This window comes from Phascolarctos cinereus, unplaced genomic scaffold (genome assembly GCF_003287225.1).
Source record: "Phascolarctos cinereus isolate Bilbo 61053 unplaced genomic scaffold, phaCin_HiC Scaffold_4;HRSCAF=312, whole genome shotgun sequence".
Lineage (NCBI taxonomy): Eukaryota > Metazoa > Chordata > Mammalia > Diprotodontia > Phascolarctidae > Phascolarctos > Phascolarctos cinereus.
In genome coordinates, this window is record NW_027555847.1 from 768,863 (window position 1) to 793,295 (window position 24,433).

At 50.2% G+C, this 24,433-nt stretch overlaps 1 protein-coding gene across 4 annotated transcripts in view; it reads right to left on the reverse strand.

Moving 5' to 3' along the window:
- Positions 1-222: 222 nt before the first annotated feature.
- Positions 223-24,433, reverse strand: part of UBP1 (upstream binding protein 1) — a 32,571-nt gene continuing 8,360 nt past the window's right edge. For 2 of the 4 annotated variants that reach the window (XM_020978524.2, XM_020978525.2), the window contains exons 3-16: positions 21,692-21,768; positions 19,885-19,990; positions 19,428-19,534; positions 18,344-18,496; positions 17,761-17,871; positions 17,351-17,458; positions 12,485-12,576; positions 10,572-10,626; positions 10,361-10,454; positions 9,360-9,450; positions 8,620-8,732; positions 3,958-4,100; positions 3,223-3,274; positions 223-2,694 (exon numbers count right to left, since the gene is read on the reverse strand). In XM_020978524.2, the coding sequence (XP_020834183.1) occupies positions 2,657-2,694; positions 3,223-3,274; positions 3,958-4,100; positions 8,620-8,732; positions 9,360-9,450; positions 10,361-10,454; positions 10,572-10,626; positions 12,485-12,576; positions 17,351-17,458; positions 17,761-17,871; positions 18,344-18,496; positions 19,428-19,534; positions 19,885-19,990; positions 21,692-21,768 (1,340 nt within the window). In that variant the 3' untranslated portion in view covers positions 223-2,656. The remainder of the gene's footprint in view (positions 2,695-3,222; positions 3,275-3,957; positions 4,101-8,619; positions 8,733-9,359; positions 9,451-10,360; positions 10,455-10,571; positions 10,627-12,484; positions 12,577-17,350; positions 17,459-17,760; positions 17,872-18,343; positions 18,497-19,427; positions 19,535-19,884; positions 19,991-21,691; positions 21,769-24,433) is intronic. The other 2 variants (XM_020978526.2, XM_020978528.2) reach the window with 1 other exon arrangement.

Consider the following 24,433-nt stretch of genomic DNA (forward strand, 5'->3'; position numbering starts at 1 on the left):
AAACAAGCCCAAACAGTAGCTGCTGACCAGGCGAGGTGTGACTCTTTCTCACCAAGCTCCTCCTAAAAGGCTGGGCTGAAGCAGTTTTCACAATGTGCACAAATGACCAGCTCTGGGGGACAATCAAGAAAACAATCTGACTAGAAAGAAAACCTGAAGATTTTCTAGTCCACTCATTTAGAGCGCGATAAAAGAAAAACACAGTTCAGAGGCTGTGGAATGGGGACCATTTTTCAAGTTTATTTAAAAAGCATAGAAACCCTGACAAATGCACTCATGCTATAAGGCAAGAGAGACCATCTCTCCCCACTCAGGGGACAAACTGCAGGGCCGCCGACCCCCTCAGGGCAGCCTCCACGTCGCGGCCACAAGACCACTCGGCCTCTCGTCCCGGTGGCTTTGCCACGGGCCTGTCAGAGACACGCAGTCCGGGGGCTTATCGCTGATCTCTCCGGGAGACACACGTCTCTGAGCGAAGCTTATATGAGCACACGTACACACTCACACACACAACAAGATCTTGTTATTTAAATGTTGACACAAGGACAGACACTTCCTTTGCAAAAAGACACTGCGTGCTTCGTCTTGCTACGACAGTAAGAAGGGAGGCCCGCTGCCTCTGGCGCTTCTGAGCAGCCATGACCACATGAGGCAGAAAGTGAGCAGAGCCAAGTGTCCTAGTGAACATCAATGGCCTGGGGCTCGTGGGCCTAAAAACACAGACACGACTCTGTGCAGGGGAAAAGAAGCGGGGAGGGACTTCCCTGGCGGGGTCTAAGCGAGGGCGGGAATGCTGCCTTCATGGTCCGTGGGGCCAGGCAGGAAAATACTCATGGTTTTCCCAAGCACCTCTGACCCAAGGACCTGACGGGGCAGCCGCAAGGCTCTGCTGAGGAGTCCTACTTGTCTTCGGCTCCCGTATCCTGTGGCCAGCAGGGACAGTAAGTAGAGAGGGAAGGGCAAAAGTGGCCAGAGAAGCTCTCTCTGAGGTCTAGTTAAGCACACAGAGGGGGCACCATTAATATAGCAGGAAAGGAAACACATTTGCAAAATGTTCAGAAACATTTATTATAGTTAAACTAAAATGTGCACATCCCACTCTTTAAAACAGCAATTTGCTGGTGTGATAATTTAATTCCTGGTGCCTGGGGGTAAACTGACAAACAATTTCCTCTGTGCAATCTGAGGTGACAGATTCAAGTGGGCAATTTCCCCACATCTCAAACTATCCTACCAATTTTGAAACCATGCAAAGTGTCTGTGTCAGCGGTCGTTCTCCGCGCGCGGAGGCCTGAATGGTGGCCCCGCGGCACGCCAGCAGGCGGAACAAACTCACAGACACAGAACTGGACCTGCAGGCTTCCCCTCCCCCACCTCACTACCAGGGAATGAAATATTTGGTCATGAAAAGGCCCAAGGCCATCGCAACAAGTCTCAAAGGGGAAAAATGAAATCTGCCTTGGGTGGGGATCACCTCTCCTTCATGTCTGCATGGAAGCAGTACAGATTTTTAAAACCAGGACCCCATCCCGGTGGAGAAAGAAGATAGCAGACCTAGCCTTCTCCACCAGGAACCCAGGAATACACACATGGGTACAAACATGCATACATGCATGCACCAAGTTTAAAACTATAATGGGACAAAAGCCAACACGTGTATTTTCAGCATGTAATACTACACTAGGCAAAGGAGCTCAAGAATGATCCCAGATTTCACTTTTGTGAAGAGTTTGGCCCAAAAGAGATAATGAAAATGGCAAAGGGGAGAATATCCAAAAACGGCTTCTGTAATTGATGGGGAAGCCCTGGGGCACATGGCGAAGGCCCATGCCTCGTCCTGACACCCTCAGAGACAGGGCCAGACCCTGCCTTGGCCTTCCCAGCCCCTTGACACTGAGTGCCAAGCTCTTACCACCAGGAAGACATTCCTGCTTTCTGCTGAGTTACTTTTCTCTGGTGTCTAGGCCAAGAGGTCAACATTTTTTTTTTTAAAGAAGGGAGTAAAAAGACAAAGAAAAACAGGAGAAAAAAAAAGCCGACATGAGCAGAGCTTCCCCACAAAAAGGAAACAAGGGTGCTGGGAAGGGGAGCAAGTCCATGGGTCCTGAAGTCGACCAGCTCCAACGACCGCGTGGCACTGGGACGCCTCTAAGCATGCCACCTGCCACGCGCCACCTCTCCACCCATGCCTCACACGCCCACACACACTCAGACACAGAAGTGGGCCTGACCCACAAGCTGGTGGAGTTTCCAGCCTCACTTGTCCCCGAAGATCTTCAGGTATCCTGCTCCCCTGCCCCGGGCCTCCCCAAGTCTCCGGAGGGTACAAGCAGGGACAAAATAAACGGGCACAGGGCGGGCTACATTCATTTCCAAACTGGACACAGTGTCACGGAGAGTGGGGTGGCTTCCAGGCCCAGCCGAGGGTGAGCTGCCCCTCGGCGGTCCACGGCCACTCCACACTCTCCGGGAGAACTCATGATAAGGGCAGTGACGAAAAGCTAGGGCACCTCTCAGGCAGCGCATCACAAAGATCACTTCACGTTTTCAATATGAAACATTTGTAAGCGGTGAAGTCCAATCCGGGCGCCCCTCAGGAGGGTGAAGTGAGGCTTCAATCCGTCCTGAGGCGGGCGAGGCCAGCACATGCCTGGTTTCATTTCAGAATGATATGGACGCCTTCACCGTTTTCCGCTGGGGGACAGAAGAGAAGAGTTAGACCAGATGGCCGCCCATGGCTACAGTGTGACCAGGGGGCTCTGCTTGACATGTGAGGGGAGGGCGTGCCTAGCCCCTTTCTGGACCCCTTCCTCTTCCAGTCCTGCAGCCTCTTCCCCTCCCCACCAGATCCAGGACAGAAGAGACCCTGACAGGCTTCTCTGGAGAAGCCTTGGGCTGTGAAGGCAGGGTGGTGGGAGGAAAAGTCCTAAGAGGTCTGTAGTATCACCAGGAAGGTCAGGGCAGTGGGGAGAGCTGTACGAGGTCCCAATGGGGTGAGTCAGCTTTACCTCTCGACATTGGGGCTAGGTAAGAAGGCCCCACAAGATCTCTGGCCCCCTCTCCTCGAGAATTAGATCAACTGCTGCCCATCAAGCATGCTGAAAACCCCAAAGGCCCAGGAAGGAGCCACTAAGACTTCCCTCTGGGGGAGCATCAGCAAAGTGCAGAGTGCCGACCCCACCCACAGACGAACTCGCCCCAACACCCAGGCACACAAGATACCTTTTACAGTGGCGAACAAGAAACAACTCTCATCTTGAAAGTTCTGAACCACCTAGAAAGATGAAGCAAACGTAAGGCAGCACAATGGGGCCTAATCTTCCTCCCCTGACCAACAAGAAAGAATGCGGTCCTGGGGACAAGAAAAGGCCGCGTTTCATGATCCAGGCTGTCCCTAGAAAGGATGACAGCCAGGGGCCGTGCTTGGCAGGGACGAGAAAAGGGGTGCCCCGTGGATGGACAACTGTGCAGGGATCCCTGCGACCCTCAGCCCCTTCCCCATGCCAAGAACATGGAGGGAATGGCCTGGGATGGAACTACATGGACCCAGCCGCTGGGTGGTTCTGGTCTCTGGGGTCTTGGATGTCTAAATGCTTTCTCGTCCAGCCCACTCCACCATAGAGCTGCTCGTCCTAGCCCCACGTCAGAGAGAAAGTTGGACATGGTGCACAGTTCAGACTAACGGGGTGATGACAAATCCCCCCTAAGCGTAGGACCTGGCCTTGCTCAAAGAGACTCTGAAAAAAAGGGGAAACCCAGTGGATAGAGCACCAGCCCTGGATTCAGGAGGACCTGAGTTCAAATCCAGCCTCAGACACATAACACTTACTAGCTGTGTGACCCTGGGCAAGTCACTTAACTCCATTGCCTAGTTAAAAAAAAAAAGTGTGGGAGCCACATTGGTTCTGCAGTCAATGGGTGGCCACTGGTACCACCAGGCCAGGCCAACTCCCTTACCTGGTCACTAAGGAGAACGTGAATCCCGGTGGGACCCTGTCTGTAAACCTGGTTAATCTGGTGCAAAGGAACATTGAATGCCGAAGCCAATTTCCTAGTGACTTCTGAGGCTGCCATCTCTTCCAGGTAGATTGCGTGATAAACTGAAAGAATGAGAACCACCAAGATGTGGTTGTGGTGAGAACTGGAAGACCATCAGGGCCGCACCCCCCCCCCGAAGCCCAGGGGCCCTTGTGGTGGAGGGCCAAGACAACCTCCGCCCCTCCCTCAGGGCTGCTGGTCCTCCCTCCCTTCTAATAGAAGGGCTCCTTGTCCAGGGCCCTTCAGGGGGCCACACCTTGGGGACTCCCCCCCACAACAAGATGGGGAGAGAGAGGCTGAGCGCTGACTCTTATTATCCCTCAGTTTCCTCATCTATAAAACGCGACGACTGCAGGGGCGCCCAGGGTCTGGCTGCTGAACTTGAGGAGTCATTCTGACTTCAGGCCCGGGCCTCGCTCCTATGCATTTTATTCTACTATTCTGAGAAGGGATCCAAAGGTTCACCAGCTTGCCAAGAGGGCAACAGGGACAGATAAAGGTTAGGAATCTCTGTCCTGACAGGGCTCTCCCTACTCCATTTCATCTTCTGTTCAGCTGCCAAAATGATTTCCCTACACTCTGCAGTGTCTCCAGGACCTCCCTCTTACCACTCTTCAATTCTCTGTATATTTTACTCCCCCTCAACACACCCTACAACTCAGTGACACTGACCTTGAATGATCTGCCATTTCTCCCCCAAATCTCAGGCTCCCTTCAACATTTAGGCCACACCTCACTTCTGCCCGGAGCCCTATTAACACCTCCCCACCTCCTTTCGCTTTAATGTGACTTTCCACTTACACTGCATACGTCCTGCACGTTGCATACTGACGCACAGCACCCCCCCCCCCACAGGGGATGTTTTTGTCTTTTTTTCTATCTCCAGGACTTAGCAATGTTTCGTGCATAGTAAATACTTAATATGTTTGCATGACTTGACTCACATCACAGAAATGAAACATAAACTCAGGCTTTCCTGACATCAGGGTTGGGTCTATCTGCTATGTCACAATGTCCTTCCCATTTCCCTCCCTATCTCTAGATAAAAATAGGAAAGAAGGCTGGATTAAGACAGCAGCAATCCTTTGACTACTTGTCAAATAGTTTCTGGTACTCCAGATTTCTATATATATCTTGGATACTAAATCCTTCTCAGTGCTATTTTCCCTTCAGTCACTTACTTTCCTCCCTATCCTAAATGAACTGTCTGCATAAAACGTTTTCAATTTCAAAGAAATTAAAAAAATCTGTTTTGATCATTTGTAAAAGCCACATATTCCTTCTTTGGCAAACCCTCCTCCAGGCAAGAGACCAGTGAAGTGCTGACCACTTGATGTTTACAATGCAGACTTCAATTCCACTTTGAATGGACTGTGGTGGATGGCAGAAAGCTCTGACTCAGGGCTGAGCTCGTTTCCTCAGCAGACCTTATCCAACCCAGAGTTCTTTCCTAAGGGATTTGAAGTTCCCCTGTCAAGTCCACTGCATTCATGTGCTCTTCTATTTTTTAACCAGATGGCTGCTCTTTAAAATGTAGTGTAAGGTTTGGAAGTGCTAATCACTCTTCTATCTTGCATTTTTAAAAAGTAAATTCTCATGGTAGATTTTTAGTTCCTCTAAATTTCTTGTTACTTTTTTTTTTTATCTCTTTAGCTCTGCAAAGTATCTGTTCTGTAGAAAGACTCTATAGCATTAACACTGTCACAACTGCCTTTGGCAGCACAATCACTTTTACCTACTCTGGCACAGCCTTGCTAGGAGCTTTAGCTATTAAAATATTTTGTAACTGAAATTAAGTATTGAGAGTGCTCTGGTACACTAACACCGACATTCTATGCATTCTGTAGTTATTCTGAAGGAGAATTCCTTTTCTATTTTTTTCTATTACTGCCTTTTCAGATTGTGCTGTTACAATACAGAAATGGTAGTGTTTTGTACAGGTTTTTAAGTTTGTAGCTGTAGCCTGCAACATTACAGCTTTTGTTGTTATTAGTTTGTTGATTTCTTAAGTTAAATGTAAGGTCATCAACACAAAAGGATACTTCTTCTTGCCTGTCATTATACCTATCTTTCTCCTATTCTACAGCTATCCCTAACATTTCTAGAACTAGAGCAATTATACAAGCTACTAAGTTGCTAAGGCCTGTTGATTTCACCACTAAGCTTTTCTGGTCAATTTCACTCCCCCCCCAAAAAAATCTCCAGTCAATTTCACCTCCCCTGCATCTCTAGTTGATTTCACCTCTGCAGCATCATCTCTCCACTTCACTCCCTCCTCTCCTCTGACCCTGCCCCCGCTCTATGGCAGACCTTCATCACTTCATGTCTGGACTATTGTCATAACCTGCTGGAGCATCTGCCTGCCTCCAGTCTCTCTCCACTCCAGTCCATCCTTCATCCAGCCTCCAACGTGATAGCACTGAGTAAACAGCAATGCCTATAGCTCCTAGAATCAAATACCAAATTCTGCCTGGATTTTTATAGCTGGTCCCCTCCTACCTTTCCATGATTTAATGCTCTCTCCATACTCTATGATCAGTAACTCCAGCCTCTTGCTGGTTCCCCAACTCCAGGCCCTTTCTCTGGCTGTCCCCCCAGCCTGGAATTATCTCCTTCCTCATCTCTGCCTCCTGGCTTCCTTTAGGTCCCAGCCAAAATTCCAGTTTTAGGGGATTAAGCATTTCTTAAACAGAAGCAGCATTTCCCAAGCTCCCTTAATGATAATGCCTTTCCTCTATTAACTCCAAGGGACAGGCATATACGTTTTGTCTGCAGGTTGGCTCCCCCATTAGACTGTGAGTGAGCTCCTTGACAGCAGGGACAGCTGTTTTTCTTTCTATCTCTAGCACTTAGCTTGGAAAATGGCAGAAGCTTAATAAACGTCTGATGACGTCACTTACCTATACTTTGTATTTAAAAAAAAATAGTGAACACAGTTCCTCATCACAGGTCTTTTCTGTAGTTTTAGATGTTATTTTTAATACACAATTATACTGACTGCTTTCCTTGATGCTGAACCATCCTTGTATCCCTGATGTAAATCTAATTTGGTCATAATGATTTCTTGAATAAACTGCTATAGTCCGACAGAACTACATTTAAAATTTTTGAATCAATGTTCTTTCATGCTATTGCTCTCTTTCTCTGCTTTATCCTTTTCTGGTTTAGGCATCAGGACTATATTTGGTTGATAAGAGAAGTCTGGCAGGGTGCTTTCTTAATTTTTTGACATAATTTTGTTCCTAAAAAATCTGATAGTATTCTCCTATAGATCCACTGGGACAGAGCTGGGTTTTTTTTTTTTGGCTAATTCCTTAATATCTGGTTCTACTTTGTTCTCTGAGACTGTATTACATAGCACTTAACATCTCTACATGGTATCCTTTCAAAAATGGGTTTTTTGTAATTTTGAAGGTAGTCCTTAATTCCTTTTATGTATTCAGTTTTGTTAGGAGAGTAGATTCTGTAAATTCTTTTTATTCGTCCTGGTTGTACTGTGATTCACTTTGTTCATTTTTTAGTTTTTTGATTTGATTTTCTGCCCTCTGACAAACACGACTACAGAGAAAACACAGAAAACCTCATATGAACTAACATGAAGCAAGCAGAGTCAAGAAAACACACGCAATGACAACAACATAAATGGAGAGAACTACAAAACAATACAAAAACGCTTTAAAATTACAGTGAACAGGCTAGACCCCAAAGGGAAGATTTAAGAAGACAAACCTTTCCAGAAATACAGGACTGGACATATCTATAATAGGGATGGGACTGTGCTTATAGCATCAAATCTATCATCATCATCATTATTAGAGTACTGATTGGTTTTGCTTAATTTTTTTCTTTTAAGAAATTTCGTTAAAAAGGATAAACCCCTGGTAGGGTGAGGGGAAAGGGTACAGGGGTATATGCAGGCAATATAAAAATAAAACATATCAGGAGAAATCTACTTTTTACAACAGCAGCTATCAACTAAAGCCTTCTCCTGGCCCAGCTTTTCTGGTGGCAATGTTCATGTTTTCTAAGTAATTTTTATGTGAAGAAATGTGACTGCAGGACTTTCTTCTGCTTGACTCAAAGTCCTACTCTCGATCAATCAACAAGGCAGAAATGACAGTGTTACAAATGTGGTCACAAATACCAAAGGGAGGGGCAGCTAGGTGGCACAGCGGAGAGATCACCAGCCCTGGAGTCAGGAGGACCTGAGTTCAAATCCGGACTCAGACACATAACACTTACCAGCCGTGTGACCCTGGGCAAGTCACTTAACCCCATTGCCTAGCTCCCCCCCCAAAGGAAACAATTCCTGCCCTCAAGAAGCTTTCATTCAAAGAGAAATAGACCAGACTGGTAATTCCATTTAGAGGGAGAGAAGGCGGGTCCAAGCCTGCTCCCCGGGCACTCTGAGCTTGCTTATGGTATTCTAAGCCCCATCTCCTCATACCCCACTGCTGGATGCCTAGAAGGATGTCCAGCTGCCAGCAGCAGCTTGGACATAGCTGTGGCCAAGCTCTTTTCAGCCTCCTAGGCCCTGACATACGCCTCCTCAGCCCCAAGCACTCCAGAATGCATGCATACCATATACAGCACCATTGCTGTGATCTCCATGGCCTGCACCAGGCTGCCTTTCCAGCTGAGTGCTCCTGGGCTGCTCCTGGCACACGTAGATGGTGAGACGAGGTCGAATCGTCCTGCAGGTACAAGATACCATAGGTGAAGCTAGCTCACATCATGGGAAAGTTGCAGCTGTCTCCTTGCAGTAACATTTCCTTTCATAAGGATTACTTAAAAACATGAGTGGAATCACAAACAAGTGAATACCATTTGTGTAACACTTTGCTGTTTGGAAAGCATGTAAATTTTATCTCATCTGCACAACCTTGTGAGGTAAATTCTAGTAGTACCGCCATTTAAAGATGAAAATGAGTCTCAGAGAGGTGTGTGACAAGCTACAACCTGAGGTCTTTCTTACTCAGTCCACCACTCTCTCCAGGGCCCCTCTTACAGCCTCCTTGCTGATGGTCCCAGGTTCCTAAATCTGATGATCTGGATTCCAAACTTCAAATTTTGAGAAGATGCTGAAGGCCTCCTGAAGGCCCAGGGCTAATCTAATGATCACGTCCCCTCCCTGCAAGTGCAGGGTGTCATCAGCCGAGAAGAGAAGTTCTGTTTCTCAGCCACAGGGACCAGGTCTGCCCACCCCCCAGAGGGCGACCAGCACACCAACTCCTGCCCAAGTCAGCAGATGTGCCCCAGGAGAGAGTCTCTGCTGGAAGAAAGGCACACTCCAGCTGTCTCTAAAACCCCCTCGTCTTTACCTTGACTTCAGCGCATTGTGGAGCCGAATGCCATCAGCGGGGCCACAGATCTGAACGAGGTCCTCTCTAGTCAACTTCAGTAAATCGGCACCTGAAAGAGGGAACGAGAGGACTGCCCCTGAATGTACAAGCAGCAGAGGCCATTGTTCTGATTCTTCCTGATGGCTGGTGGTGCCACCTAGAGCACCCATTGGGATGCCCTGCCTGCCCAGAAAGCGCATTCCTCACCTAGGACACTGGAAACCCAGAGAAGGGCTACAAACAGAGGCAGAGATGATGGCTTCCTTTGACCTCTGACCATATTCTTCAATAACCACAATTCACAGCTCTGAGCTCCTTTTCTTTAGAATACATTAGATACATTCTAACTGTGGCTACCTGTGTTCCAACTCAAGCAGCTCACTGCAACTAGGATTCCGGCAAGACTGTCCCTTGGCCAATCTTCCAACAGAGAAATGAGGAAGAAAGCTGCCCTGCCGTCTCCTAAGGTTTGCCCCTGATCAGAAGCGCAGGCCTTCCTGTGAGCGCACTGAACGCTTTCTGGTCCTCTGCCTCCCAAGGTCAGCTAGCCGGGGCTCAGACGTGGTCGCTCTCTATGACCAGCCCACCCTGGCAGCACACGGGCGAGGCTACAAACTCGCAGAACGAAAAGCGTGCCCCGGAACATGGAGGTCACCTAAAAACCCTCCAATGATGAATGGCAAAGAACATGCCAACACAGGCTCAAAAGCCCTTCTTCCCACTGAGGATTATGGACTTCCCAGCTTTTCAAGTTCTTTCTTACACACAAGCTTCCTTTGGCTCTGACACAGTGAAAAGGCAGATATCCTGCATCCAAATGAGCACTGCAAGAGGGACTTTAGTTTGTAAAAGGTCTAGGACAAAACCCCGCCGATCACGCTGCTGCCATCTGCAAACCCCCGGCATTCCACACCCCACACGCCTGGCACCTGGCTGGAGACCCCCGGTTCCTGGCCCGTCTGTGACGGAGGGGGACATACCTGAGAAATTGGCGAAGAGTCTCGCGTAGGTGGCGAACCTGTGCCTGAGCAGCCACTGCTGAGCCTCCTGGATGGTGGCCGACGGGTGAAGTTGCTGGGGGAGGGGGAGAGCAGTGTGTGGAGCCCACGTTTACTGGCCCTCTGCATCCCAGCCCACCTCTCCCTTCCCAACAAAGCACAAGCGTCATACGTGGCAAAGAGTGATACTCACTTCACCGGAGCCTTGGGAAATTCCTTCTCCCTGATGGTTTGGGGAGGACGAATCGCTAGGGAGAAGGAAGGAAAGGGAGAAGGGGGCTTTTATACTGAGTCTGCCTCAGCAAGATGACCAAATCATGAGGGGACCCCAAGACCTGGGGAAGATGAAAAAAAAGCAGCCCAGTCTCTGAGACAGGGCCCTGGGCTTGGAGTCAGGAGGCAAGGGCTCTGCAACACTCCCACCAACTGAGTGGGATGGATGGGACTGTCCTTTGGAGGCCCTGTCTCACGTCTGAGGCTTCAATCCGGCTTCCTCTAGCTAACACAGCCCTAAGTGTGGTCCTGTGAGGAACCTCTAAGACTGAGGGCTCCACTGTCAAAGAAGCCCAAAGAACAGAGACAAAATGGTAACTGGTTTCCCTTTAAAAAACCCCAAAACACTGCCAATTGTAGAAATTGAGGTCAGAGATCCAGGGAAAGGAAAAAGGCATTAACAAATCTAACCAACAAAATCTTGACCCTAAAAAGCTGGAACTCATCTCACTAGAAAAAAAGGTCCCGTAGCCCATCATCTACGGCTGCATGAGCAAGGAGCAAACACTGACCGCTGCAGGCTCTACCCATGGCAGCAGGGGGTGACACCAGCCCAGCAAGTCAACCCCACTGAGAGGCGACAGTCCCCCCCACATCATGCGGAGGTCAGCGTCCCCTTCTGAGCGCTATGGGAGGGGCAGCAAACACAGGCCTCATGAATCAGGGATGTCTTGCGTGGACAAGAGAACACTCTGGGAGATATAAGAGGCATCTACCTGCAAGTCTGAGTAGGGCTCCTCAGATCTGTCCAGTCACCCCTGCCCAGAGAGCCAAGTGTGGGCTCAGCATCAGCTGGTAAGCAGGACATGGGCTGCCCTGGGAGGTGGAGCCTCGCCCCTCTTTGGGGTGTCTTCATGACCACGTGTCAGGGATGTGGGGGGAAGGGTTTTTATTCAAGAGCCGCCAAAGTGCTTTCAAGTACTCACCCCCTTAAAGATATACCCTGACCCAGCACAAAGGGACAGAGGACCAGCACCAGTTTGCCTAGTCCAGCCCTGTGCGTAGCTCTTCCCTCTAATATTTCCACCCACAAAACTAAGTCACTCTCAGAAGAGGCCACAAACGCACCTGCGTAGCACAGCCCTTTCCAGCTTCCCACAGGAGGCTGCCTGGAATGGTCACATAGAAAGCAGGAGGAGAGCTCCCCGCAGGGCACGTTGGCCAAGAGCAGTAAATGAAGATAAATCCAAATCTTCCTGCTAGACTAATTTTTTCATCTCCCCATGTGTCAGGAGGCTGTGACCTAGAATCCACCCCAAAGCTAAGTAGCTGTGCAGTGGCTTTTCACTGGTAGGCCTGCCAGATTCTGTCAGGGTCAGGGACTTGGGGGCAGCCTGGTTCATTCCAGCTTTCACCATCTACAAACAACCTGCCAGGCAGGACTGTGGGTCACAGTCACATGAATCTGCTTCCTTGGGAGCCAGTCTTTTGCCTCACTCTTCACACGGTGCTGACCAAGGTCTGAGTTAAGAGGGTGGCAGAGCACCTAGCTCAAAGTCGACCCCAAATCACAGGGGGTGAAAGGAGGAAAGGGGGAGGAGTGAGATGGAGAGATGGGGAGAGAGAGACAGAGAGGGGAGGGAAATACAGAGACAGGCAGGTAGAGAGACCCAACCTTCGCCCACAACAGCACATCACCACGGCTGCCTTGGTCACACCAGACGACAAGCTGCTTGGTCTCTGACCTTGGGAATAGCTCCAGAGGGGAGACTCACAATTCACCAAGGATGACAGTCTTCGCCTGACCAACAGGTCTTCCTTCATCAACATTTGGAAAAGCAAACTGCGACCTCCCCCTTTCTCCCCAAGGCTGTTTTCAATGGAGCCACGTACCTCTCGGGCATGCTGAAGGTGCTCGGCTGAGCAGAGGTGAAGGTGGGAGTGGGCGCAGGGCTCTCACTGATGGTAGTGGGCCACGGGGAGCACTGTGGAGAAAAAAGACCCATAAATCAATCACTAAGGTGCTCGTGAAAGAGAAGGATGTCATTTCTTAAGCTTTTTGTCCTTCACTGACAAACAGATTCTTGACTTGAGTCCAACCAAGGAAAACTGGGTTTCTGAATGTCACCCAACACTGACCTAGGTTCTTTTCCTAGCTCGGGTATGAGGAGTAGGCATGGCCACACCAATGAAAGGTCATTAGAGTCTGAAAGGGTAACTATTATAGCCATCGCTTCTGTCTCAATCTCTGCTTCCCCAAGAAACCTGGACAGAAGGTGTTGGGACAGCGGCTATAAAGCTGAATTCCTGGAGAGGCCCTGGAGATTCAGCCCCCTCCACCACGGGCGGGGAGGAGGGGCGGGGCAGGGCTGCTCTGTCCACCCTGGGTTCACATTTCCCAGACTCCTTTATGATATGCCATAAGCCAGGCATAAGGAGCCCAAGGGAAAAAGGGAGGGGTCCCCACCCACTTCTGAGGGAGTCAATGGCTCACATCATGGGCCAGAGGAGGGAGAATTTTCAGGCACATTTGACAATTCTGGCCAAGTTCCAACAGAGGAGTGTGGGAGATCATAGCCTAGGAGTGACATGGTCAGTGGGCTATATGCCCATTGAGGGCAGCACTGAACCAATACAGACCAGACCAACTACTGGGAAAGGCTTCTCACTCTTTTAAAGCAACAAGGACATAGAAAATGACCTGAAGTAGAAATCAAATAATGGAAGGCCTCCTGTACAGTAGGGAGGGTTCCATGGGCTCCTCATGCTGCCCCAGGCAAGGGACAGAAAAAACACCTCCCATTTCTACTGAAACTAAGCACCAGACTGTCATGACCCAACTACACTCCTCTACAAGGATGGGAAAATCCAGGAAGTGCAAATGTCTCACGAGTCAGGCAGGACTTCACAAAGCAAAGCAATGGAGATTAGGCCTTCGACGCAGGCATCTCCCCAGGCCGTGGTGTCTGGCTCAACAACCCTGCCTGTCCACAGCCCAAACTGGGGAACATTCCCTAGGCACACTCGGGACACTGAAACACAGAGAGACTAGAAAGACATGGAAGTCGAAACGTGAGCACCCCAAATCCTCTGTCCTGTGCCAGGGAGGGGCCTTCACAAAGTCAGCTCTCCCCTAGGTATAGAAGAGTCCTTGCTATTAAAGCAAATGCCCCTTCACAGCCTCTCTCTGGCTGCTGGAAAAAACTCAAAAAAGTATTCTTTTGGAAAAGAATAATTAGCTATGATCCAGGCTGACAAAATGAATCCCCAAGAGGCTTGAGGACCCTAGCCCACAACCTCAATTGCAGGTGATCAGTAAGAGACTGCAATGAGCAACGAGCCTGGGTCCTATTGGGAGCTCAAGTCTGTCACAGTGATAACCTAACCAATAGTTACTCTTCAACCAAATTAACACCATCACAGAGTTAACAAGAATTATCCTTAGCACTTACCCCAGAATTGAGACTCTCAACTCTGCAACTGGGTAATTAGTGGCCCCCGGAGAAATAAAAGAGGCTCCATGAAGACTTCCACTTTGGGGCAATAGCACACAAATCTTTAAATGTTTAGGAGGCCAGATTCATGACCGATGCTGACTTGGTTTTCAAAAGAGCTCCCAGCAGCCTTGGGAAGTAGGCAAAGAGGCCCACCAAAAAGAAGAAGGTGCCAACTAAAAGATATTCCTGGAAAAACTATGCTAGATACACCACTACCACCACCACCACCACCACACACACACACACACACACACACACACACACACACACACATATTTAAAGAAATATCTCTCACATAAGGTCAATGCTGATAAACATAATCTAGGAACAATTCAGTTTAGCAAGTTGGAGTGTCTACTCTATGCAGGGCATCAGGTCAGGCAAAATGGAGAAGGGGCCAGTGTCCGCCTCCACGTCACAGCACTTGTCCACAGGAGCATCTTAAAAGCCTGGGGTCTCCTGAATAAGATGAACCCTTTCTGTTTTCTCTTCAGTAGCATCCCAGGCCCAGGGTCTGTGCAACTACAGACAGATTAAAAGGGCACACAGGGTAAACCCACTGCTCAGGCTTGCTGACTGGGTTTAAGCACACAAGGTCTAGACTTCAATCCCTGAGGGAATAATCAATGGAGAGATCCCGTGAAAGGAGGCTAATGAGTGTTCATACGTTGGCTCTTAGCTTTAAAGTGGGTGTTCTGGTCTAACTGTCTCTTTTTACCAGTGAAAAAACTGAGGCCTAGGGGTGGAGAGGTAGTTACAGAGAGGCAGGAGAGTTGGGATCAAAAGCCAGGCCTTTCCTTGAACCAAACTGCTCTATGGGCTGCAGGGACAGGCTGTTATCAAGGGCACCTTCCTCAAGTGTGGGTCCCTGAGATGGCTGGGAGCTTTCCTAAGGCTCCATGATGTTGCTCTGCCCATTTCAGGCCCATCCCCCCACTTCATACAACCTCTCAGGGCTTTATCACCCACTCCCAACTTCTTTTTATTGGTCTAATCATTCCTAGATTAGGAATTACAGGGGATAAGCGTCTTCTTTTGCCGAGGCTAAAAAGACAAAATTAATGCTGCCATGGTCTTGAAATTTCTTTTAGATGGAGAAACAGAGGGTGCATGTGTGTGCCAAGGTTCACACTGGCCAACAAGTCTCTGGCATCATCTTCCACAGCCAGGAGCAGCAGCTCAGCTTTCTAATCCATGAAGACTAACTTTACCATCCCAAAGGTGATTAGGGTTGTCTTCAGGTTACAATCCCTTTATCTTTTTAATGACTAAGATCTGTTCCCTAAGATACCTAAACTGGTAGAAGATGGTAGCAACAAGAGTGCTGTCCAGCATCACCAAATAGACTGACCAAAGGGGTCAAAGGCTAAGCCAGGCAGTAACACCAGGGGGAGTAATCAGTTTGGGGAAAAGCAAGGTTGTTTTGAGGGACAGAGGTCTTGATTAAAAAAAAAAAAAAAAACGCCACATATTGAGGCGGGTTTAAAAACAAGTCTGTTATACCAAGCGCAAGGTGCCCCCTAATGACCACACAACCAAATCTCTTTTAGGCTGAGAGTGGCTGACAACAGCCACTGCTGGTGTGGGGGGAGGGCGAGTGCTCTGCGCCTGCCTAGACCAGGGACTGCAGAGCTGTGCATACGACAGGCAAGGGAACACTCTTGGAGGTCCTGACACTGCAGCCCTGGCAAGAGCTCCCTCATTTTGAAAAAGAAGCAGCTAGCATGGCCTTGGGGTACCAGCACATATTACAGTCTCGAGCCCCTGTCCAGGTCTGTGCTCTCTTTCCATGGAGCAAGGTGGAAAAATAAGGACCTCTGGGTGAGGTTCCACATCTGGGAGAATGTTCTCCTGGGAGACACCAGCCCTCACTACTTCCCTAGGGACATGTCACATTTTTTAGGGCTGGCAGGTGCCTTGAGCAACAGCCAAGCTTTATTTTCACACAAAGCAGCTCTATGCCAGGAGGCTAGAGCCCAACAAATTCCCAGAAATCTCCAGAGCCAGAAGCCTCTTAAATGTCATCAAGTACTCTTTTTCCCATGATCAGATGAACCAAAAAACCCTTACAGAACATGCAAAAAAAAAAAATACGCATTACACACACACACACACACACACACAGGCACGCACGCACATTCATGATGCAACAGATTTAGATGGGCTCTGTAACCAGTAACAAAATTCCACTCCCTACCAAGTTCTAGGTCCTTTTAATTTTTACCAAGGCGTCTGGTGCTGATGAGCAGAGACAGAGGACCTGCGTTTCTTTTGCTTCTCTGCGCTAAAGCTCCCAAGCGCTTTTTGCCGCAGTCTACTCTCCCCCTCCCCCATCCTGCTAAGAGAAGGGGGTGTCAGAGGAGTTTTATGAGACCAATGTCCAAAGGCCCACCCCTTGCATTGGTCAGATCAATCTGCTTCGGACACATGCCACACAGGGAAGCAAGAGAAAGCCTGCCTCTTAGGGCATCTCTTCTTCTGACCTTCCAAAGTTCAGCCAAGCTCTGAGGTTAACTACCAGGTTGGCTAAAAGGTGGTGATTGGGTTTTTTGGCCTCATAATTCATGAAGACTATTTACCAAGCTGGAGCAGGGTGGTGTCTTACACTGGTGGAGGGAGCAGCCCCATCAAAGAAATCACAGAAGGCTTGACAAGTTACATGTAACTACTTGTTCCACAAAAATGGGGTAGGATGTGTGAAGCACTTCTGGAAAAGCATCTAGAATCCAGGAGAGAAGCTCTGATGGAGGACACGTGGCTCCCTGCAGGAGCCTGGGAGCCTGAGCTCCAAGGGGCTCCACCAAGCCCAGCACACGACATGCCCAGGTGGAGAGGAGGCAAAAACAGGGGCGTTTGACATTCGCTACCAGCACGCCTTTAAACATGAATGCAATACAGCCACTACCAGAAATATACAGTGACAGCAACAGACCTTTGTCAACGGCAGGCAGAAAGGAAAGCCGTGGTCAGCACGGACATTAAGGGGCTGAATCATGGGGCTCATTTCTGAACGGGGAAGAAGATGGTGAGTGGGGTGTGGCTGGGGCTCCCCCTCCCGCACTCCCCCATTAGGGACACACTCTGACGCTGTTGGCTCAGGCTTCAAGTGTTAGATTTAGGAAGCTTTCCCCTGAGGCACAGGCACGAAGCAGATTCAGTTCAGCCAAGGCTGGCCGCTAGAATTTGGGCCACGGAAGCCAGTCCTAGATCTAACACTGCCCAGGGCGCCCTGCACAAGGAGAAGTAAGCCGAAATCCCTTACACTGCCTCGCTTTGCCAGAGAATCGCCGCAGTCTGCGGGCAAAGTCCGCTTGCTGGACCTTTTCTGCTCATGTTCAACTGCAGCTTCCATTATAGGCTCAAGCCTCATCTGGACAAACACCAAAGAGGGGGGTCAATTGCTTTTCATTAGACAATGAGGAAAGATCTACTCCCCTATTGCATGCCTATTCAGGGCAAACGCGGTTCCAGGACTCGCTGGCGGGCACTCGAGGGTCTCGATGCGCCCGGGGGGAGGGGGCCTGGCCGGTGCGGGTGGTCGAGGGCGCCCCCCCCCCCAGGGCTGGCTGCTTACCCCTGCACTGCCCAGCTCCCTCCCACGCCGCTCAGCCTGCACGCCCGGTGCCGGGCGGCTAGCCTGCTTTTCATCTGAAAGGAGCTGCGCCACATTACCTCGCTCAGGATGGTAGTGTCATAGGAAGGCTGGTACTTTTCTTTTTCGTGGGGAGTCCTCTTCTCCATCTTTTCTCGGTCTGTTTTCTGTTTTCTGTCTGCTCCTTTAGGCTACAAGAAAAAAAAACCATTGACTCAACGGCGGGTGACAAAACGGCAGTCTCTGTGTCAATGCCAGGGTCCAAGTGCCCTTCCCAGGCTCCCCGGAGGGGTGCGTGTGTGTGCGCGCACGCGCGCGGGGGTGTGTGTGTGTGTCTGCAGGAGCGCGCGTGCGCGGGGCGTGTGTGTGGGTGGGTGTGTGTGCTAGCGCAAGGGTATGCGTATGTGTGTGTGTGTGTGCGCTAGCGCAAGGGGGTGTGCGCGCGTGTATGTGTGTGTGTGTGCTAGCGCAAGGGTGTGTGTGCGTGCGTGCATGCATGCATGCGCACGCGCCTGCGCCTGCGCGCCCGGCCCACCCCCACCCCCAGGCCTCATCTCAAGGCTGAGTCTCTCCCAGCGCAGAGCAGGACCCGCTCAATGGGAATCACAGCCCGTCCAGGAGAAGAGCAGGGCCTCCCGCTGAAGCCTGGCTTCTCTCTCTTACCTTAAACACTTTGATTTGGCAGCTGGCTGAGTGCAGGTGATCCGTGTAGTCACCATTTTCATTCTGTTTAAAAGTGTCAACTTGGACTCTGAAAGCAACCCCCTTCTCGCCACCGTGCTTCCGCGGGGTGAACTCCGTGCTGATGCAGTGGACCTGCAAAACACAGCAGGCACCCCGAGTCAGGCCCTTCATGGCCTAAGCCTCCCTCCACTGCGCCTAGCCAAGCACCATAACCCTCCCCATCAGCCCTGCCATAACCCTCCCCATCAGCCCAGCCAAGCACCATAACCCTCCCCACCAGCCCGGCCAAGCACCATAACCCTAACCCCATCAGCCCTCCGGGGCTCTTCCACATCAGTCTAGGGGTCGCATGCCCACCTCCACTGAATGGATCACAGCCAAATTCTACTCTACCCCTTGAGTGAATCCACAGTCTGGACCTTGCCCCGTCCATCTGTCTGGCCCAACATCCTCCCTGACCCTCCCCGGCTCGTGCCACACCAGCTGGACCTCCCCATCACCTGCTTCATTCCTGCCTAAGCTGCTTTCAATTGCTAGCAACCCTTGGAGGCTCATGTCCTTCCCGGCCCCCAGGGCTCTCCCACATTCTCCCCTCTCCCCCTCCTCCGTCAGGCCCAGGGTTACGCTCACCCTCCAGGCTCTGCCTGCCCTCACACATTCCTGGTTCTCTGGCAGAAGGCTCCAAAGCATGCCTAGGTCTTGGGAATCTATCACACTTCACATTGAGCCCCAGTACTGACTTCTAAGGCTCCAGGTGACCTCCCGTACTAGGCACTTTTCTTACCACTGAACATTATAGAAATGGCAACCTTTGTCCTAGCCTATAACAAAGCTCAAACTAACCCAGAAACTTTGATTTGTATCACCTAATAGGAAAAGTTAGCCAGATTTTTAAATGAACAGCTTTGGAAAAACAAAGGAAGTCAATAATGTTACCAGCCAACTGAACCAAATTTATGCATGTGAAGGGGAAAAAAGAGGAATAGTAGAAGGAAATTCAATTACATACCACAAATATATCATGACATTTCAAATGACTAAATCAGTATGCAAAAATCCAAACCTGAATAAATACAGATGTGCGTTTTGCAGGGTCCCAGAGAAATTCAACCGCATTTAACTGGCCTGGGTTTGTCCTTATGTCAATGACTCCAACAGACAGTGGAATATCTGTGTGTTTTTTAAAAAAGAAAGCTACATGAAATTACTACCTGGAATTTAAAAACAAAAACTCACATGACATATTTCTGGTTTTTGAATTTAAATGTACTGTTTTCTCATAAACTCTAGACACTAGAGCCTCATGGCCAACCTCTTCTCTGTCCTATCCAAAGTTCTAAACATTAGAGTGAGTTTTTTCTTTGTATCACTTATCAACATGGAGATGCTGCCAGGGGCAAAAACAATGGTTCAGAAGAGACCTCGGCTCCAGTTAGCAGACTACTAGCAGATGAATTTGGGTGAATTTCCTTGAACTAGCTTCTTCAATCCGTGGGACCTGAGGTGGGGGTGTCACGCACCGAGATCAAGCAGCCTGTCCCCAGGGCGATTCCACTTCCAGCCTTCTAGCTGCTGGTGCTCTGTATACTGGAGGCGTCTGTCATGGAACACAACTCTGATGATGCTCTACGGGGACAAGGGAAGAAACACTTGTGTTCAACAGACAGGCTGAGAGGAAGAAATGGCCTAAGAGAGCCTCCTTCCCAGAAGCACTCTGATTTTTTTGCCAATTTACTATTAACAAACACCTAAAATCTAAAAACAGAAACCAAGAAACATGGCTCCCCCAAGGGAAGAGAACCTTTTTGGGACTGCAAGAGCCTCGCTTTAGGTATCATGGTTAACAGTCACACCTGCTATGCGCCAGGCACCGTGCTCAGGGCAGTATGCAAATGACATTTCCAAGATTCTAGGAATCCTTCCTAGACTTTGTTTTTGTTTTGTTTTTAGGCAATTGGGGTTAAGTGACTTGCCCAGGGGCACACAGCTAGTAAGTGTCCACCTAGCTGCCCCCCTCCCAGACTTTGACTTAAGAGGATGGGCATGTAAATATTACTGATGACTCCACTGCTTAAGAAAATCATTCCCTTAAGTTTCTACCCAAAGTATTTAACAATCAATCTACAAGAGTAATTTCATATCGAGCACAGCCCCAACAGAAAGGCAGCACTGTAGCCAGGGGTGGCTGAAGGGCAAAAGATAACACCCTCTCTTTTTCGATGATGAGGCCTTACTCCCGGGGCCAAGGCATCGTTCAGCCAACCATCCTGATGTAGCAGAAATCCGCATCCATAAATGGGTCTCTTCAGGCCCACACAGAAGCAAGTAACTGCATCACACAATCTATGATCCCAGAGTTAAGGCTAAAAAGGCCCTTAGAGGCCATCGAGTCCAAATGACCCACTTTACAGATGAGAAAACTTGGGCCCAGAGAAGGGGCAGGACTTTCCCTGAGGTGACCCTGGGAATAGAAGCAGATGCAGAAAACTTCCTTTTCCATTACTTAACCTGCTGCATGATAAAGCCATTCCAGGGTGACATGTGCTCCCTAAGCTCCCCAAAAGACACGGCCCTGTCACCACACAGTCCTAAGAGTCACCCAAGGGCCTAGAGAAGAGCACCCAACAGGGGCATGAACACGTGTCTGAGGAAACAGAGGCCAGACACACTCAGCAGAGAACAAGATTCCAACCAGAAGTCGGCCCAACCCCCCCCCCACTGCCCAAGGAAGGACACCAACTGGGCCCGATCCAGTTCCTGCCACAGCAGGGCCCCTGGGCCCTGACCCTGGATGGCAGGTGTCTCCTGCTACAGCTCAGAGTCACTCTTGGCTCTCCACCCTACTCACTTGAGGGAGAAGTCTCCACAAATGCCCTTTACTAGATATCTCATAAAAAAATGGCAGGGACCACTACCTGAGACTATGAAAATGGGGGGGTAAGACCCGCTGACCCAAGACTAGATTAAGTCACGGGAAAAATGCAACCAGTTTGGTTCTAAAGAGGACTAACACAGGAAAAGTATGTGAGCTGGCTGAACGTTAAGCTAGCCAACTAGAGAATGAATGAATGAATGAATGAATGAATGAATGAATGAGTGAATGAACAAACAAATGAGTGAATGATCCAACGAGTGAATGGTGTGTCCTGGCCGAGGGCATGCAGGTGGTGAGGCGAGCGGCCCAGAGATGTGTGGAGGGCAGGTGCTGACCACTGCCATGAAGTACCGATGTACAAAGGTTTGAGGTTTTTCATGAAAACCTCAGAACCGAGCTTCTACTGAGGTGTTGTTAACAGACAATTAGGAACCCCACGGGATGTCCCTCACCTTCACCAACTTTCCACTGATCTCAGGCACATCTCCCAATTTCCGGTTGTCCAGCATCCGGATTTCATAGGACTGACCTGTTTCAAAGAGATGTCAGAGTTTGGCGGTGTTACAAACTCCACATGGAAAAGCAAACATTTCCTGAACAACGGCTTCTCACAGCCCCTGGTCGTAATCGTTCTGCACATTAGCCAATGCAAGTTTGTTTTTATAATGCACCAGCTGCTCCATTAGGGAAGGAAAATTGGTCCTAAAGCCTAGGCAAAAGAAAAGGCCAAAGACAAAGTGCCTCCAGAAGCCAGCGATGGTTCTGAAGCCCACCATGCTGTCCCTGCCTTCTGAAAGCTGCCGCCGGACCCCTCCTGCACACGCCTCGCGGCAGTGGCCCCTCCCGGTCACCAAAGCATCCATCCCACCCAGAAGACCCTGTTTCTTGCTGCCTTCGGAGGCACTGTCATGTCAGAGAGGCCTGGCCAGCTCTACCCACAAAAAGGAGTAAGCCTGAGTTCAGCAAAGTCATGTCACCTGGAAGAAGACCATTAGTCAGATCACTAAGAACTTTCTTTTTTTCTTTTTTCTTTTTTTTTGGGTAGGCAAAGGGGTTAAGTGACTTGCCCAGGGTCACCCAGCTACTGAGTGTTGTGTTATGTGTCTGAGGCCAGATCTGAACTCAGGTCCTCCTGACTTCAGGGCTGGTGCTCTACCCACTGAGCCACCTAGCTGCCCCTAAGAACTTCCTCAGACAAATCTGGCCAAGATGGCTCAGTGTCCTCCACCCCCAACTCCTGAGTCTAGCACAGTCAATGACCAACTTCGTTGCCGTTGCTACCTGATGATGTCCGCGACGCTCGGCCTCAACCGACTACATGACGAGCTCGACAACTCTCTGAATTTTTTCCAAAAGCCGTATTTAAAGTCGTGTCTTTCGCTTGCTTTTTAAAATTCTGAGTGCAAGTTGTTTTGCATTTTCTGGAAGTTAAAGGCAGGCTAGGCCTGCCCCAACAGCTAAGCCCCCACGACTTCCAACCAAGGTTTCTGTGTCCCCAGAGCTCAAAACAAGGCCACCCTGGGGCAGAGGACGTGGCCCTCTCCAAGCGACGTGGTCCTCGGCCTCCACCTGCAGCCCCCACACCCTGCCACGCAGCACCAGACGCCCAAGCTGCCCTTGTGAGGCCAAGGCAGGGCCTCCCATCACACAGAGGCTCGGGACACTGCCACCCCCACTCCCAGGTGTGGCCGTCTGCCCCAAACAGACTCTGGCTACCGAAAGGACAGATATTCAAGATAAATCAAATGAACCTCAATGATGGGGACTCCAAATCTTCTCCTCATTCCTCCTTGTTCAAACCATCTGGCTCACCAGGGATCTGGTGAGTGCACATCGTTGCCCACAGGCCACAAACAGGTGGAGATCCAGGTAAGAAGGCCCTTTGCTCATGGGCAGAAACAGAGACCAATGCCCACAATAGTCCAACCACACAGCCACCAACAGCTAGGGCACCTGGATGCCCCACACTGATGCTGACTGGGGGGGGGGCGGGCGGGCGGGGTGGAACCTCCAGAAATCCTACTGCCCACGCAGCCACCTACCTGAGTGATCAGTAAACCCCCCACCCCTGCCCCTACCCCACAGGCTTCTTGGGCACCCTCTGTCTTCACAGGATCCTGCTGCCCTCCCAAATGTGCTTCTCGTGGACCAGACCAAGCCTTCTGAACCTCAGTGCTGGACAGGACTTCAAAGGCCACCATATTCCTCTCCCCCAAGTGAGAGCCGAGACCCACTAGCCATCCCCTTTCTGTGACAGTTCTTCTGGTCAGAAAGTTTTTCCTTGTCATGGGCTCTACACAGACAACTTCTCTCTGCTGCTCTTGGGACCGAGTGGGACAAGCCTAGCGGCGCCTCATCCCCACACCCTGGCGGCCACCTTCAGGACACTCGTCAGCAGATCGCAATCCTTCCAAGACCAACCTCCTGCCACATGGGAGCCACCCAACTGTCACACCCAATCCTTGTTCTCAGCTGCCTGAAAGCACATCAGCGCTCTGCCGTGGAGTCACATTGACCCTTTCCAAAGAAGATCAATCCCCCAGAACAAAACGGCCCAGTCCTTTGTTTCCTGGTTATCAACATCAGACTGGCTACAGCCTCCACCAGAAGTGAATGCTTATGAAGCAAGCCCAAATCTGGACTCAGGTGGCAGACCTCACCAAGGGCGAGCATCCCAGGGGGCTCCTACCAAGTGGCAAAGACAGGGCTGGAGGGCACGCCTCTGCCCCCCAAGTCCCAAGGTGTTCACCAGCAGGGTGAGATCACAGAACCTCAAAGAAATCACCGGAGTTAGGAGTCTATGTGAAGTTCATGGAAAGGCTGAGCGCCTTGGGCTTCGCCTCTCCCTCACTGACCGGCCCAGATGTGACCCGGACGTCTTCCCAGACCAGACCTCCAGGGACCAGCACGACCTTGCAGCCTCGAGCAAGAGCCCGGTGCGCCCTCCACATCACGTGCCACCCAGGGATGGACCACGCAGCGGGAACACGTCCCCACGTGGATGATCCAAGAGGACGGACGCCAGAAGTGAGGCAATCGTTCTCACGGCGCACAAACCACACCTGCATTTCATCATGAGTGGCCTCAACCGAGTAAGGATCTACAGTCTTTTCCAATCTCAGATCAAAGGTCTTTTCCAACAAGGCCCCAAAGTCAGAGGCCGACAGGGAATTCCTACACATTAAAAGACAGGC